This window comes from Phyllopteryx taeniolatus, chromosome 21, assembly GCF_024500385.1.
Source record: "Phyllopteryx taeniolatus isolate TA_2022b chromosome 21, UOR_Ptae_1.2, whole genome shotgun sequence".
In the NCBI taxonomy this organism is placed as follows: domain Eukaryota; kingdom Metazoa; phylum Chordata; class Actinopteri; order Syngnathiformes; family Syngnathidae; genus Phyllopteryx; species Phyllopteryx taeniolatus.
In genome coordinates this window covers 16,778,955-16,794,278 of record NC_084522.1, presented here as the reverse complement: position 1 = coordinate 16,794,278, position 15,324 = coordinate 16,778,955, and the positions used below count along the sequence as shown (strand labels likewise).

The 15,324-nt window shown below is 47.4% G+C and overlaps 1 protein-coding gene across 2 annotated transcripts in view; it reads left to right on the top strand.

Moving 5' to 3' along the window:
* The window catches only part of thrb (thyroid hormone receptor beta), a 45,579-nt gene that overhangs the window by 24,048 nt on the left and 6,207 nt on the right, over positions 1-15,324 (top strand). For both annotated transcript variants that reach the window (XM_061760871.1, XM_061760870.1), the window contains exon 8: positions 775-1,033. In XM_061760871.1, the coding sequence (XP_061616855.1) occupies positions 775-1,033 (259 nt within the window). The remainder of the gene's footprint in view (positions 1-774; positions 1,034-15,324) is intronic.

Genomic DNA, 15,324 nt, shown 5'->3' with positions numbered 1-15,324 from the left:
CACAAGCTGTGGGTCATGACAAAAGAACAAGATCCTGGATACAAGCAGCCGAAATAAGTTTCCTCCGTAGGGTGTCTCACCCTATCTCTCCCTTAGAGATAGGGTGAGAAGCTCTGTCATCCGGGAGGGGCTCAGAGTAGAGCCGCTCCTCCGCAATCGAAAGGAGCCAGATGAGGTGGCTCGGGCATCTGATTAGGATGCCTCCTGGGCACCTCCCTGGTGAGGTGTTCCAGGCACGTCCCACCGGGAGGAGACCCTGGGGACGGCCAAGGACACGCTGGAGAGACTACGTTTCTCGGCTTGCCTGGGAACGCCTCAGGATCCCCTCAGAAGAGCTAGAGGAAGCGGCTGGGGAGAGGGAAGTCTGGGCGTCCCTGCTAAAGCTACTGCCCCCACAGCCTGACCTCGGATAAGCAGAAGAAAATGGATGGATGGAATAGTCATTATCATTGGGGTTTACATACTTTTTTTCACCCTTGCACTGTGAAAGTTTCATGGTGTGTCCCATTAAAACATGAGAACTATTTGACTAATCCAATTATTTTCGTGGCATTAGTTTAAGCAGACTGTGCTTGTCTTTTGTTGTAACTTAGATCAAGATCAAATCACATTTTATAAGGCAAACAAAAGACAAGAAAAAATGCTTGATACTACTTCCTCAGTGTATTAGTTTTAGGGTGTGTGCATTTTTGCAACCATTTTATATTTATTTTACAATATTATTTATATTATGGAAATACCTTACTTCAAGCTCATTTTTCTTCTTGTTAACAGCTGCCATCTGAAGACCAGATCATATTGCTGAGAGGTTGCTGTATGGAAGTCATGTCATTGCGAGCTGCTGTTCGCTATGATCCAGAGAGTGAGACCCTCACACTTAATGGGGAGATGGCAGTCACACGAGGTCAACTCAAGAACGGAGGCCTGGGTGTAGTGTCGGATGCCATTTTTGACCTTGGTGTCTCACTGTCCTCCTTTAACTTGGATGACACTGAGGTGGCTCTTTTACAGGCAGTGATCCTGCTTTCATCTGGTAAGCACCGAATGTCTGCAAACCTGCAGAACATGATTTTCCCAATAATCCCCAGAATATATATGACTGGTAATTTTACATTCAATAGCTCAAACACTCAATAGAACTTAAAACAATGTCAAGTGGAACGAATCTTTGTAGGCTGTTATTTGAGCTGTTTGCACCCTGCGGAGGAAACTCATTTCGGCCGACCCACAGCTCGTGACCATAGGTGAGCGTAGGAACGTAGGTCGATCGGTAAATCGAGAGCTTCGCCTTTCGGCTTAGCTCCTTCTTTACCACAACGGATCGATACAAAGAGACGCTGCACAGATCCGCCTGTTGATCTCCCGTTCCATTCTTCCCTCACTCGTGAAAAAGACCCCAAGATACTTGAACTCCTCCACTTGGGTCAGGATCTCATCCCCGACCTTGAGAGGGCACGCCACCCTTTTCCGACTGAGGACCATGGTCTGAGATTTGGAGGTGCTGATTCTCATCCCAGCCGCTTCACACTCGGCTGCGAACTGCTCCAGTGAGAGTTGGAGGTCACGGCTTGATGAAGCCAACAGAACCACATCATCAGCAAAAAGCAGAGATGCAATACTGAGGCCACCAAACCGGACCCCCTCTACGCCTTGGCTGCGCCTAGAAATTCTGTCCATAAAAGTTCTAAATAGAATCGGTGACAAAGGGCAGCCTTGGCGGAGTCCAACCCTCACCGGAAACGAGTCCGACTTACTGCCGGATATGCGGACCAAACTCTGACTCCGGTCGTACAGGGACCGAACAGCCCGTATCAGGGGGTTCGGTACCCCATACTCCCGAAGCACCCTCCACAGGACCCCGAGGGACACGGTCGAACGCCTTCTCCAAGTCCACAAAACTCCCATGCACCCTCGAGGACCTTGCCAAGGGTGTAGAGCTGGTCCACTGTTCCACGGCCAGAACGAAAACCACACTACTCCTCCTGAATCTGATCCCCCTTCTTAAAAAGGAGGACCACCACCCCAGTCTGCCAATCCAGAGGCACTGTCCCCGATGTCCATGCGATGTTGCAGAGGCGTGTCAACCAGGACAGCCCTACAACATCCAGAGCCTTGAGGAACTCCGGGCGAATCTCATCCACCCCCGGGGCCCTGCCACCGAGGAGCTTTTTAACCACCTCGTGACCTCAACCCCAGAGATCGGAGAGCCCGCTTTAGAGAACGCAGACTCTGCTCCCTCATGGGAAGGCGTGTCGGTGGAATTGAGGAGGTCTTCGAAGTATTCTCCGCACCGGCTCACAACGTCCCGAGTCGAGGTCAGCAGCGCCCCATCCCCACTATAAACAGTGTTGATGGTGCACTGCTTCCCCCTCCTGAGACGCCGGATGGTGGACCAGAATTTCCTCGAAGCCGTCCGGAAGTCTTTCTCCATGGCCTCACCGAAGTCCTCCCATGCCCGAGTTTTTGCTTCAGCGACCACCAAAGCTGCATTCCGCTTGGCCAGCCGGTAACCATCAGCTGCCTCAGGAGTGCCACAGGCCAAAAAGGTCCAATTGGACTCTTTCTTCAGCTTGACAGCATCCCTCACCGTTGGTGTCCACCAACGGGTTCGGGGATTTCCGCCACGACAGGCACCGACCACCTTACGGCCACAGCTCCGGTCGGCCGCCTCTGCAATGGAGGCGCGGAACGTGGTCCACTCGGACTCGATGTCCCCCGCCTCCCTCAGAACATGAGCAAGATTCTGTCGGAGGTGGGAGTTGAAACTCCTTCTGACAGGGGATTCTGCCAGACGTTCCCAGCAGACCCTCACAATACGTTTGGGCGGGCCACATCGGACCGGCATCTTCCCCCACCATCGGAGCAAACTCACCACCAGGTGGTGATCAGTTGACAGCTCCGCCCCTCTCTTCACCCAAGTGTCCAAGACATGCGGCCGTATGTCTGCTGACATGACCACAAAGTTGATCATCAAACTGCGACCTAGGGTGTCCTGGTGCCAAGTGCACGTGTGGACACCCTTATGCTTGAACATGGTGTTCATTATGGACAATCCGTGATGAGCACAGAAGTCCAATAACAGAACACCGCTCGGGTTCTGATCGGGGGAGCCGTTCCTCCCAATCACGCCCTTCCAGGTCTCACTGTTATTGCCCACGTGAGCATTAAAGTCCCCCAGCAGAACGATGGAGTCCCCAGCGGGAGCGCTCTCCAGCACCCCCTCCAAGGACTCCAAAAAGGGTGGGTACTCTGAACTGCTGTTTGGTGCATAGGCACAAACAACAGTCAGGACCCGTCCCCCCACCCGAAGGCGGAGGGAGGCTACCCTCTCGTCCACCGGGGTGAACCCCAACGTACAGGCGCCGAGCCGGGGAGCAATAAGTATACCCACACCTGCTCGGCGCCTCTCACCGTGGGAAACTCCAGAGTGGAAGAGAGTCCAACCCCTCTCGAGAGGACAGGTACCAGAGCCCAAGCTGTGCATGGAGGCAAGTTCGACTAGATCTAGTCGGAACTTCTCAACCTCACACACCAGCTCGGGCTCCTTCCCTGCCAGAGCAGTGACATTCCAGGTCCCTAGAGCCAGCTTCTGTAGCCGGGGATCGGATCGCACTGCACCGACCCCTATGGCCCCTCCTACAGGTGGTGAGCCCATGGGAAGGGAGACCCACGTTACCCTTTCGGGCTGTGCCCGGCCGGGCCCCACTGGTGCAGGCCCAGCCACCAGGCGCTCGCCTTCGAGCCCCACCTCCGGTCCTGGCTCCAGAGCGGGGCCCCGGTTTCCCACGTCCGGGCAAGGGAAACCTGAATCCATTTATTGTACTCGTCATAGGGATTTTTGGAGCCGTGCTTTTTCTGGTCCCTCACCTAACACCTGTTTGCCATGGGTGACCCTGCCAGGGGCATAAAGCCCCAGACAACTTAGCTCCTCGGATCATTGGGACACACAAACCCCTCCACCACGATAAGGTGGAAAGCTGAGATGATATTTTTCTAAAATTGCACAATGATGTTACGACTGGTTTCTTGTCAAACACCTTGATGGCTTTTTTGTAAAGCTGTTCAAGGGGTTTGACGAGCAAACAGTGGAACAGTACTCTCAGTGAGATAGCAGGGCCAACCCTGACCAAATTGGGGCACGAAAAAATATTGCATTTGGAGACAGCTCAGCCTTCGGTTGGCAGACGTTATGGCCCTACAGCAAACTCATTTGAAACGTCATTTAAAAACATCATATACTGTTCGTGTTTTTACAGGCTATTGTTAAACAAATTTGTTTTATTGTTGTTACCTCTTATGAAAGTGGGTTGCGACTTTGCAACAATAGGAAAATGCGGGTCCCAGGATGACAACAGTTGAGAACCACTGATTCAGACAGTTAAAACTGACAAAAAAATTCTAAAAAGAAGACAAAGTATAGATGTTGCACTTTCCTAAAAAGGAGCGATCAGTGCCAAGATATACATTTTGTACAGTTATGTTCATCCTCAGTTTGTTAATAAAGTGCTCTGAAAGGCACTTTAAACAGGTAAGCATGAGTAGGTAAATTTAAAAATATCATCCAGGTTTTAAAATGCTATTTTTTTTAACATGTTCTTTATTGTTCCTAACTTCTGTAATAGTGGGTTGCGACTTAACAATAGAAAAATTGTTACTAGGGTCGCGGGCGTTCTGGAGCCTATCCCAGCTATCATCGGGCAGGAGGCGGGGTATACCCTGAACTGGTTGCCAGCCAATCGCAGGGCGCATACAAACAAACAGCATGAGTGAATTTCTGTCTATCAGTAGTCAACCTACAAACCCAATTCCAATGAAGTTGGGATGTTGTGTTAAACAAATAAAAACAGAATACAATGATTTGCAAATCATGTTCAACCTATATTTAATTGAATGCACTACAAAGACCAGATATTTAATGTTAAAACTTGATTGTTTTTAGCAAATAATCATTAACTTTTTATGGCTGCAACACGTTCCAAAAAAGCTGGGACAGTGTCATGTTTACCACTGTGTTACACCACCTTTTCTTTGAACAACATTCAATAAACGTTTGGGAACTGAGGACACTAATTGTTGAAGCTTTGCAGGTGGAATTCTTTCCCATTCGTGCTTGATGTACAGCCTCAGCTGTTGAACACTGCGGGGTCTCCGTTGACGTATTTTACGCTTCATAATGCGCCACACATTTTCAATGGGAGACAGGTCTGGACTGAATGCAGGCCAGTCTAGTACCCGCACACTGTTACTAAGAAGCCACGCTGTTGTAACACGTGCAGAATATGGTTTGGCATTGTCTTACTGAAATAAGCAGGGGCGTCCATGAAAAAGACGTTGCTTGGATGGCAGCATATGTTTCTCCAAAACCTGTATGTACCTTTCAGCATTAATGGTGCCTTCACAGATGTGTAAGTTACCCATGCCATTGGCACTAACACAGCACCATACCATCACAGATGCTGGCTTTTGAACTTTGCGTCCACAAGAGTCTGGATGGTTCTTTTCCTCTGGCCCAGAGGACATGACGTCCACAATTTCCAAAAACAATTTGAAATGTGGACTCGTCGGACCACAGAACACTTTTCCACTTTTCATCAGTCCATCTTAGATGAGCTCTGACCCAGAGAAGCAGGCGGCGTTTCTGGGTGTTGTTGATAACTGGCTTTTCGTTTGCATAGTTGAGCCGAACTGTATTTACTGACATTGGTTTTCTGAAGTGTCACTGATGGTGTAGTGGTACACTCGCCTGACTTTGGTGCGGGCAGCGTGGGTTCAGTTCCCACTCAGTGACGGTGTGAATGTGAGTGCGAATGGTTGTCCGTGTCTATATGTGCCCTGCGACTGACTGGCGACCAGTTCAGGGTCTAGTCCGCCTTTCGCCCGAAGTCAGCTGGGATAGGCTCCAGCGTCCCGCGACCCTAACCAGGATAAGCGGTGTTGAAATGAATGGATGGTTTTCTGAAGTGTTTCTGAGCCCATGTGGTGATATCCTTTTACACATTGATGTCGGTTTTTGATGCAGTGCCGCCTGAGGGATCGAAGGTCACGGGCATTCAATGTTGGTTTTTGGCCTTGCCGCTTACATGTAGTGATTTCTCCAGATTCTCTGAACTTTTTGATGATATTATGGACCGTAGATGATGAAATCCCTAAATTCCTTGCAATTGTACATTGAGGAACATTGTCCTTAAACTGTTCGACTATTTTCTCACACACTTGTTCACAGAGGTGAACCTCGCCCCATCTTTGCTTGTGAATGACTGAGCAATTCAGGGAAGCTCCTTTTCTACCCAATCATGGCACCCACCTGTTCCCAATTAGCCTGTTCACCTGTGGGATGTTCCAAACAGGTGTTTGATGGGCATTCCTCAACTTTCTCAGTCTTTTTTGCCACCTGTCCCAGCTTTTTTGGAACGTGTTGCAGCCATAAAATTCTAAGTTAAAGGTTATGTGCTAAAAACAATCAAGTTTATTCATTTTAACATTAAATGTATTGTCTTAGTAGTGTATTCAATTAAATATAGGTTGAACATGATTTGCAAATCATTATATTATCTTTTTTGATTGGCCTTAACGATGACTCCAGCTGGAAACCTTTCTGGCAGCGTCTCCCTCTTAAAACTACCATAGGTGGTAGTTTCTGTCCATTACCATGGCAACCCGAGAACAACAGTGAAAGCCAACTTCCCATGCCCCGTGGTGCGTATGGATACCGTGCAGGTCCCCTTTTTCTCCACAGTATGGTTCACGGTGATGTCAAAAGTGAGAAGGACCTCGCCCATGTTGGTGATGTGGTTGAGCAGGATCTTTCTGTCGGTAATCTTGTTGCTGCACTAGGTGAGGAAGATGGTCAGCTTTTCTTTGTAATCCGCTGGCAGTTGCTGTGTCACGGTAGTCCTTGCGCGGATGGCGAGATGGTGCCTTTTCATAAAACAAAAGCACCAAGACGGACCTCCTTGAAAGTGTTCGATCTTCATGTCTTGTGCTATCATTATTCCTTTCAGTCGAATGGTGACTGTAGAGATGCTTCTCACGGCTGTTCTTTGTTCAAGAATCCAGTGTTCAAGTTGGTCTTCCAACTCTGGCCACCTCGCCTTGCTCCCACAGAAACTGTTTTGTCTTCCTAACTTGGCGCAGTTCATTCTCCTGCTGCCTCCACTTCCGAAGCATAATTGATTTTGAATTCTCTTGTGGCTGCTCAATTCCCATTTACAACCACGTAATTGATAGCCTGTAGTTTGAATTGTGCCTCGTAAGCATGTCTCTTCGCTGATGCCATTTTCGGTGGTTCTTAGCCAAACAAATGATTTGCAGCGTACCGGTAGAACAGTATACCAACCGGAGGCGTGGCGGAGGTAAGCGTACGTACTGTACGTAGCAAAACAACGGTCGTTAAGATGCCTTGCCTTGCAGAGAGGCCTCTGCCCATCAATAGCAGTTGTTGGGTGGAAACTCCCTCATTATGACATGATGTCGCCTTGACATCTGTGGTCATGAAGTCCTTTGAACGTCTCGTGCTGGACCACCTCAAGAGCGTCACAGGTCCCCTGCTGGATCCCCTGCAGTTTCTCTACTGAGCGAACAGGTCTGCGGATGATGGAGTCAACATGGGACTGCACTTCATCCTAGAACACCTCGACAGTGCTGGGACCTACGCAAGGATCCTGTTCGTGGACTTCAGCTCAGCGTTCAACACCATCATCCCTGAACTCCTTTCATTCAAGCTTCTCCAGCTCAGTGTCTCGCCTGCCATCTGCCAGTGGATTTACAGCTTCCTGATGGGCAGGACACAGCAGGTGAGGCTGGGGGAGACCACCTCATCCACACGCATCAGCACTGGGGCGCCCCAAGGTTGTGTCCTCTCTCCGCTGCTCTTCTCTCTCTACACGAACGACTGCACCTCAACTCACCCAGCTGTCAAACTCCAGAAGTTTGCAGATGACACCACTGTCATCTGCCTCATCAAGCATGGTGACGAGTCTGCATATCGACAGGAAGTGGAGTGGCTGGAGCTGTGGTGCGGCCGACACAACCTGGAGCTGAACATGCTCAAGACTGTAGAGATGATCGTGGACTTCAGGAGGCATCCCTCGCCACAGCTGCCCCTCACGCTGTCCAGCTGCCTTGCGTCAACCTTGAGACCTTCAAGTTCCTGGGAATTACAGTCTCTCAGGACCTGAAGTGGGCGATCAACAACAACTCCGTCCTCAAAAGGCCCAGCTGCGGCTTCTGAGAAAGCACGGCCTGCCACAGGAGCTGCTGAGGCACCTCTACACAGCGGTCATCGAATCAGTCCTGTGTTCTTCCATCACAGTCTGGTTTGGTGCTGCTACAAAAAAGGACAAACTCCGACTGCAACGGACAATCAAAACTGCTGAAAAGATTGTTGGTACCCCCCTACGCATCCTTGAGGACTTGCACGCTGCCAGAACTAAGACAAGAGCGTGCAAAATCCTCTCGGACCCTCCACAACCCGGTCACCGGCTCTTCCAGCTCCTCCCCTCAGGTAGGCGCTACCGATCAATGCAAACTAGAACTAGCAGACATTCCAACAGCTTCTTCCCTCTTGCAATCAACTTCTGAAACAGCTAAGCTACAATTCCATTGCAACATGCTGCCAATTTTTTTGTCTTGAGTTTGTTGTCACATTTCTGTCGGGCCAGTTATATATTACTCGTGCACGCTGCACTATTTGCATATCTGTTGTTGACCAATACTGGCCACTCATGCCAGAGTAGCATCTGCACCACGTGCACACTAACTGAGGAGTATCTCCAACATTTGCACAATCAACATTGTCCCAGATTATCGCACTACTAGTCACTTTAAACTGCATACATTCCTCAGCGCCCTTTGCACAATGGTCATTGCAGCGGACTATTGTTATATTAGTCATTCAAACTGCTCTAAGTGCGAGAGGACTCTGCATCTTTTTGCACAATTGTCAAAAAAAAAAAATTTAAGAATTTTTAAAACGATTTGTACCGGCATTGGCGGCACGGTGGACGACTGGTTAGAGCGTCAGCCTCACAGTTCTGAGGACCCGGGTTCAATCCCCGGCCCCGCCTGTGTGGAGTTTGCATGTTCTCCCCGTGCCTGCGTGGGTTTTCTCCGGGCACTCCGGTTTCCTCCCATATCCCAAAAACATGCATTAATTGGAGACTCTAAATTGCCCGTAGGTGTGACTGTGAGTGCGAATGGTTGTTTGTTTGTAAGTGCCCTGCGATTGGCTGGCAACCAGTTCAGGGTGTACCCCGCCTCCTCCCCGATGACAGCTGGGATTGGCTCCAGCACGTCCGCGACCCTAGTGAGGAGAAGCGGCTCAGAAAATGGATGAATGCATGGATGTACCGGCATTACCAGATAACTAGCAACCCTTTATTGCTCAGTGACTGTTTTATGTCTCAAAAGTGTTCTCTGTCAATTGACTGTCTGTTGTCGTACTAGAGCGGCTCCAACTACCCGAGACAAATTTCTTAAGTGTTTTTTGGACATGGCAAATATAGATTATTCTGACTCTGATTCTTATTAATATTAATATTCCTTTCAAATGTTGGAGCCACCTGTGGACAATTGAGGCCATGTAGTTTGTTTTTTTTGTTTTCACAGTATTGTTAGAGCCTGAGTCAATGAGTCTCTTTGGAAAGGATGAAAGGCCTGCATTGCATGTGGGAGAAAGGTGTTGTCGTAAGCCTCCTCTGTTTAGAAATGATCTTTCCACCTTAAAGTGAGCTCCGATTGAAATGACAAATACATTTTCCGGTAATTTTACAACTACTGACCCGTACTACTGAAATTCAGTGGTATATATTTATAAATCATTCCTATAAGTTAAATAAAACATTTGTTCAGACCATAATTTGATACACTGTCGCCACCATGTTTTAGCGTGCGCAATGTATTCTGGAAATGATGACCGGGAATCGCTGTTGTAAAATTGTTACGTTGCTGCTCTCTGCGGAGCTAAGCTAGCCACTTCCGAACAACTTTTATTGTCAGTGAAAAGAATTTAAAATGCCATACTGCGCCGCTTTTTGATGCAATTTCCAATATGGACGTAACGCAAAAAAGGAGGTAAGCATTCATAGCTTTCCCAAAAAGAGAAAATTGAGGAAACGGTGGGAGGATGTGGTCGGAAGAGATCCGCGACTGTGTTTTCGTCACTTCAGCCCAGATTCCTTTGAAGCCTTTGATCGCCCCCAGCTCATGAGAGAGCTGAGTATAAACGACGGCTGAAATCCAATGCAGTGCCAACTATCTTTCCTCACAAGGAGCCTAAACGGCCACTTGTGACAAACGAAAGCCGAGCAAAACGACGTGAAAGACAGAAGGCGCTGGCCGCGTACCTTGATCAGCCCACTTTAGCAGCAGCAGCTGTTGTAAACAACCCATCGCCAATGGACACTGAGTTAGCGGTGGATGACACACACAACACAAAGACATCTGTTAGTGTACAGTGTTCACCACTTATGTCGGACGCATGCAATCAGATAGAACTCTGCATGTTCGATGCAGCTGTAGAATGGCAAGCTCATTTACAATCGCCAAACCCGGACCACACCGATTCTGTTGAACATGACATCGCTCGACCCCAAATACAAGATCTCATGGACCAAAGTGCACAAGAAGTACACAGCGAAAGAAGTCGCGGTTGGGAAGGACTACAGCTCCATGGCAGATGTTCTCTACTCTGTCAGCGATGACAGAGTGTCTTCTACCCATATGATCAAAACATGAAGTATTTTTTCAAATAATTATTCTGAAGCACTTTATTTGAACATGTAATACTTATTAATACTTATGTTCTTGCTCTTATTTTGAAATTCACAGCCTTACTTTTATTTACTAAATGAAAAAACACAGAGTTGTGTTCATGTTTGATTACCCAGGCAGAATTTGCAAGATGGGTACGATTCTTTCAAGAAAACAAGAAGGGCTTAGCGAAACAGATTGAATTTTATTTTAGTGGGATTCAAATTAAACTGTCAAGCATTTCAGAAAAGCATTATCATTAAACAAAATCATTAAGAAATTAATGATGGTTGTTCAGTCATATTTAAAAAAAAAACAATATTTCACAAATTCCGCCAGGGTATGTAAACTTATGAGCACAACTGTACATACAGTATATCCAGTCATACGTACCCCTGTCATATTGGAATGAAAGTGTAGGCTACACCTTTTTTGTAACCTCAAGGTGGTGGCATATTAGAATGAAAGTGTACACTTTTCTCATAACCTCTAGGTGGCGCTGACATTGGAACGAAAGTGTACCGCTTTTTCATAACCTATAGATGGCGGCATACATTTATAAAATGTGAACGCTTTTTCATTTTCCCCTGTACCTATGTATAATGCGCACTATTGACTTTTGACAATTTCTTTGAAATTACGGTACATAAATCTGTAAATTATCGAAAGTTATATCTTATGTTCCTCAAGTCAAAAGAGATCATATATACCAAGCATGTCATTGTAATCAGAATTCACTTTAACGTAAATGGTCTCGCTCACTACTCTTTCAAACCATCTGTCTTCTCTGTCCAGAATATGCATATCTGAGTCACTGAGTCTCTTTGGAAAGGACGAAGGGACTGCATTGTATGCAGAAGAAAGGTGGTGTCATCAGCCTCCTCTGTTTTGAGATGGTCTTTCCACCTTCACTTAAATTGCCTCTCTCACTCCCCTTTCAAACCATCTGTCTTCTCTGTCCAGAATATGTTAGCCTCAAAAGTGTTGTTTCAATTGGAGGTGCAGAGTCTGAGTCTTAACCTGAAGAACTGGCCCATCGATGTTGAGCAAAGCAAATTTATTTATATAGCGCATTCATACAGTACACAAGGTAACTCAATGTGCTTTACATGGTTAAAAGCATTTAAAAATAAAGAGTAAAAAAGACAGCTTAAAAGTATTTTAAAAAAGAGAAAAAAACTTAAAGATCATTTAAAAGTGGAAATTCTCTAAAATTCTCAATCATAAGGATGAGGAAAAAATAATAGTTTTTAACCTGGACTTCAAAACATTGACATTTTTGGGAGACACAAACTACCAAATAAATATGGGAAGGGGGGGGGGGGGGGTCTTGACAAGTTTTTAGGGGTATATATATCCATCCATCCATTTTTGGGGTACACCCTGAACTGGTCACTAGCTAATTGCAGGGCACATAGAAACAAACAACCATTCATCAGGAAAGCCCAGACTTCCCTCTCCCCAGCCACTTCATCCAGATCTTCCGGGAAGATCCCGAGCCTGAAGACATAGTCTGTTCAGCCTATCCTAGGTCGTTCCCGGTGGGACATGCCCGGAACACCTCAAAGCATCCAGGACGCATCAGATGCCAGAGGCACCTCACCTGGCACCGCTCAATGTGGAGAAGTAGTGGCTCTACTCTGAGCTCCTCTCAGAGACCGGGTTTCACACATTTTCTCTAAGGGAGAGCCCGGACACCCTGCGGAGGAAACTCGTTTCGGCCACTTGTAGCCGGGATCTTGTTCTTTCAGTCACGACTCACAGCTCGTAACGATAGCTGAGGGTAGGAACATTCAATAGATCGACCGGTAAAGTGAGAGCTTCGCCTTTCGGTGAAGCTTCTTCTTCACCACAACAGACCGATACCAAGTCCGGATCACTGCAGACGCTGCACCGCTGTCGATCTCCCGTTCCATTCTTCCCTCACTCGTGAACAAGACCCCAAGATACTTGAACTCCGCCACTTGGGGCAGGATCTCATCCCCGAAATGGAGAGGGCACTCCACCCTTTTCTGACTGAGAATCATGGTCTCAGCTTTGGAGGTGCTGATTTTCAGCCCAACTGCTTCACATTCAGCTGCAAAGCACTCCAGTGAGAGTTGGAGACCACAGCTTGATGAAGCCAACAGAACCACATCATCTGCAAAAAGCAGAAATGCAATACCGAGGCCACCAAAACGGATACCCTCTATGCCTCAGCTACGCCTAGAAATTCTGTCCATAAAATTTATGAACAGAATCGGTGACAAAGGGCAGCCTTGGCGGAGTCCAACCCTCACCGGAAAAGAATCTGACTTACTGCTGGCAATGTGGACCAAACTTTGACACTGGTCATACGGGGACCGAACAACCCATATCAGGGGGTTGGGTACACCATACTCCCGCAACAACCCCCACAGGACTCCCTGAGGGACACAGTCAAGTGCCTTCTCGAAGTCCACAAAACACATGCAGACTGGTTGGGCGAACTCCCATGCACCTCTCGAAGACCTTGCCTAGGATGTAGAGCTGGTCCACTGTTCCACGGTCAGGACAAAAACCACACCGCTCTTCCTGAATCTGAGATTCAACTTCATGACGAACCATCCTCTCCAGCATCAGAATCAGAATCATCAGAATCAGAATCATCTTTATTTGCCAAGTATGTCCAAAAAAACACACAAGGAATTTGTCTCCGGTAGTTGGAGCCGTTCTAGTACGACAACAGACAGTCAATTGACAGAGAACACTTTTGCGACATAAAGACATTGACAAAAAAAAAAAACAGTCACTGAGCAATAAAGGGTTGGTAGTTGTCTGGTAATGCCGGTACATTTTTTTTTTTTTTTTTTTTTTTGACAATTGTGCAAAAGATGCAGAGTCCTCTAGCACTTAGAGCAGTTCGAATGACTAAAATTGCAATGGTCTGGTGCAATGACCATTGTGCAAAAGGCGCCGAGACTTCAAGGAGTGTATGCAGTTTAAAGTGATAATCTGGGACAATGTTGATTGTGCAAATGTTGCAGATACTCCTCAATCAGTGTGCAAATGGAGCAGATGCTACTCTGGCATGAGTGGCCAGTATTGGTCAACAACAGATATGCAAATAGTGCAGCGTGGCGAGACTACTACAGTGAGTGCACGAGTAATATATAATTGACCCCACAGAAATGTGAAAACGAACTCAAGTCAAAAAATTGCCAGCATGTTGTAATGGAATTGTAGGTTAGGTGTTTAAGAAGTTGATCACAAGAGGGAAGAAGCTGTTGGAATGTCTCCTAGTTCTAGTTTGCATTGATCGGTAGCGCCTACCTGAGGGGAGGAGCTGGAAGAGCTGACCGGGATGTGGAGGGTCCGAGAGGATTTTGCACACTCTTGTCTTTGTTCTGGCAGCGTGCAAGTCCTCAAGGGTGGGTAGGGGGGTACTGAGAATCCTTTCAGCAGTTTTGATTGTCCGTTGCAGTCGGAGTTTTTGTCCTTTTTTGTAGCAGCACCAAACCAGACTGTGATGGAAGAACACAGGACTGATTCGATGACCGCTGTGTAGAACTGCCTCAGCAGCTCCTGTGGCAGGCCGTGCTTTCTCAGAAGCCGCAGGAAGTACATCCTCTGCTGGGCCTTTTTGAGGATGCAGTTGATGTTGGTCGCCCACTTCAGGTCCTGAGAGACTCTAATTCCCAGGAACTTGAAGGTCTCGACGGTTGACACAAGGCAGCTGGAAAACGTGAGGGGCAGCTGTGGCGACGGATGCCTCCTGAAGTCCACGATCATCGCTACAGTCTTGAGCGTGTTCAGCTCCAGGTTGCGTCGTTTGAAACAGGATGGTACTTCACACAGTTCCACAGATCTATTAAAGATCTGAGTGAAGACTGGCGCGAGCTGGTCCGCGCAGTCTTTGAGGCAGAATGGGGACACATGGTCTGGGCCAGTCGCTTTGTTAATCTTTTGTTGTTTGAAGATGTGTCTCGCATCCTGTTCGCGGCTGGTCAACGCAAAAGTCAGTGGCGTGATAGTGGTCGGTGGTGCGGCTGGGTGGGTGTGGGGTGCGAAAGTGTCCTTTTCAAATCTGCAGTAGAAGGTATTCATGTCGTTGGCTAGTGTGCTATTGTTCTCAGCTTGGGGGGATCGTCGCTTGTAATTAGTCAGCGATTGGAATGTATGCCAGACTGATTTAGAGTCGTTAGTGCTAAACTGTTTTTCCAACTTTGCTGCATAGTTCCTCTTTGCAATGTTAATTTCTTTTGTCAGCTGGTTTCTAGCGCGATTACACAGGGCCCTGTCCCCGCTCTGATATGCATCCTCCTTAGCTTGGCGAAGCTGCTTAAGTTTGGCAGTGAACCACGGCTTGTTGTTGTTAAAAGTGCGAAATGACTTTGTTGGTACACAAAGTTCTTCACAGAAACTGATATAGGATGTGAGAGTGTCCGTATATTCATCCAGGCTGCCAGCTGAATTTTCAAAGACACTCCAGTCTGTGCAGTCTAAACAGCTTTGAAGTTCCATCTTTGCTTCCTTGGTCCACTTTTTCACTGTTTTTACTGTAAACCTCGCGCATTGAAGTTCTTTCCTGTATGTCGGTATTAAGTGAATTAAGCA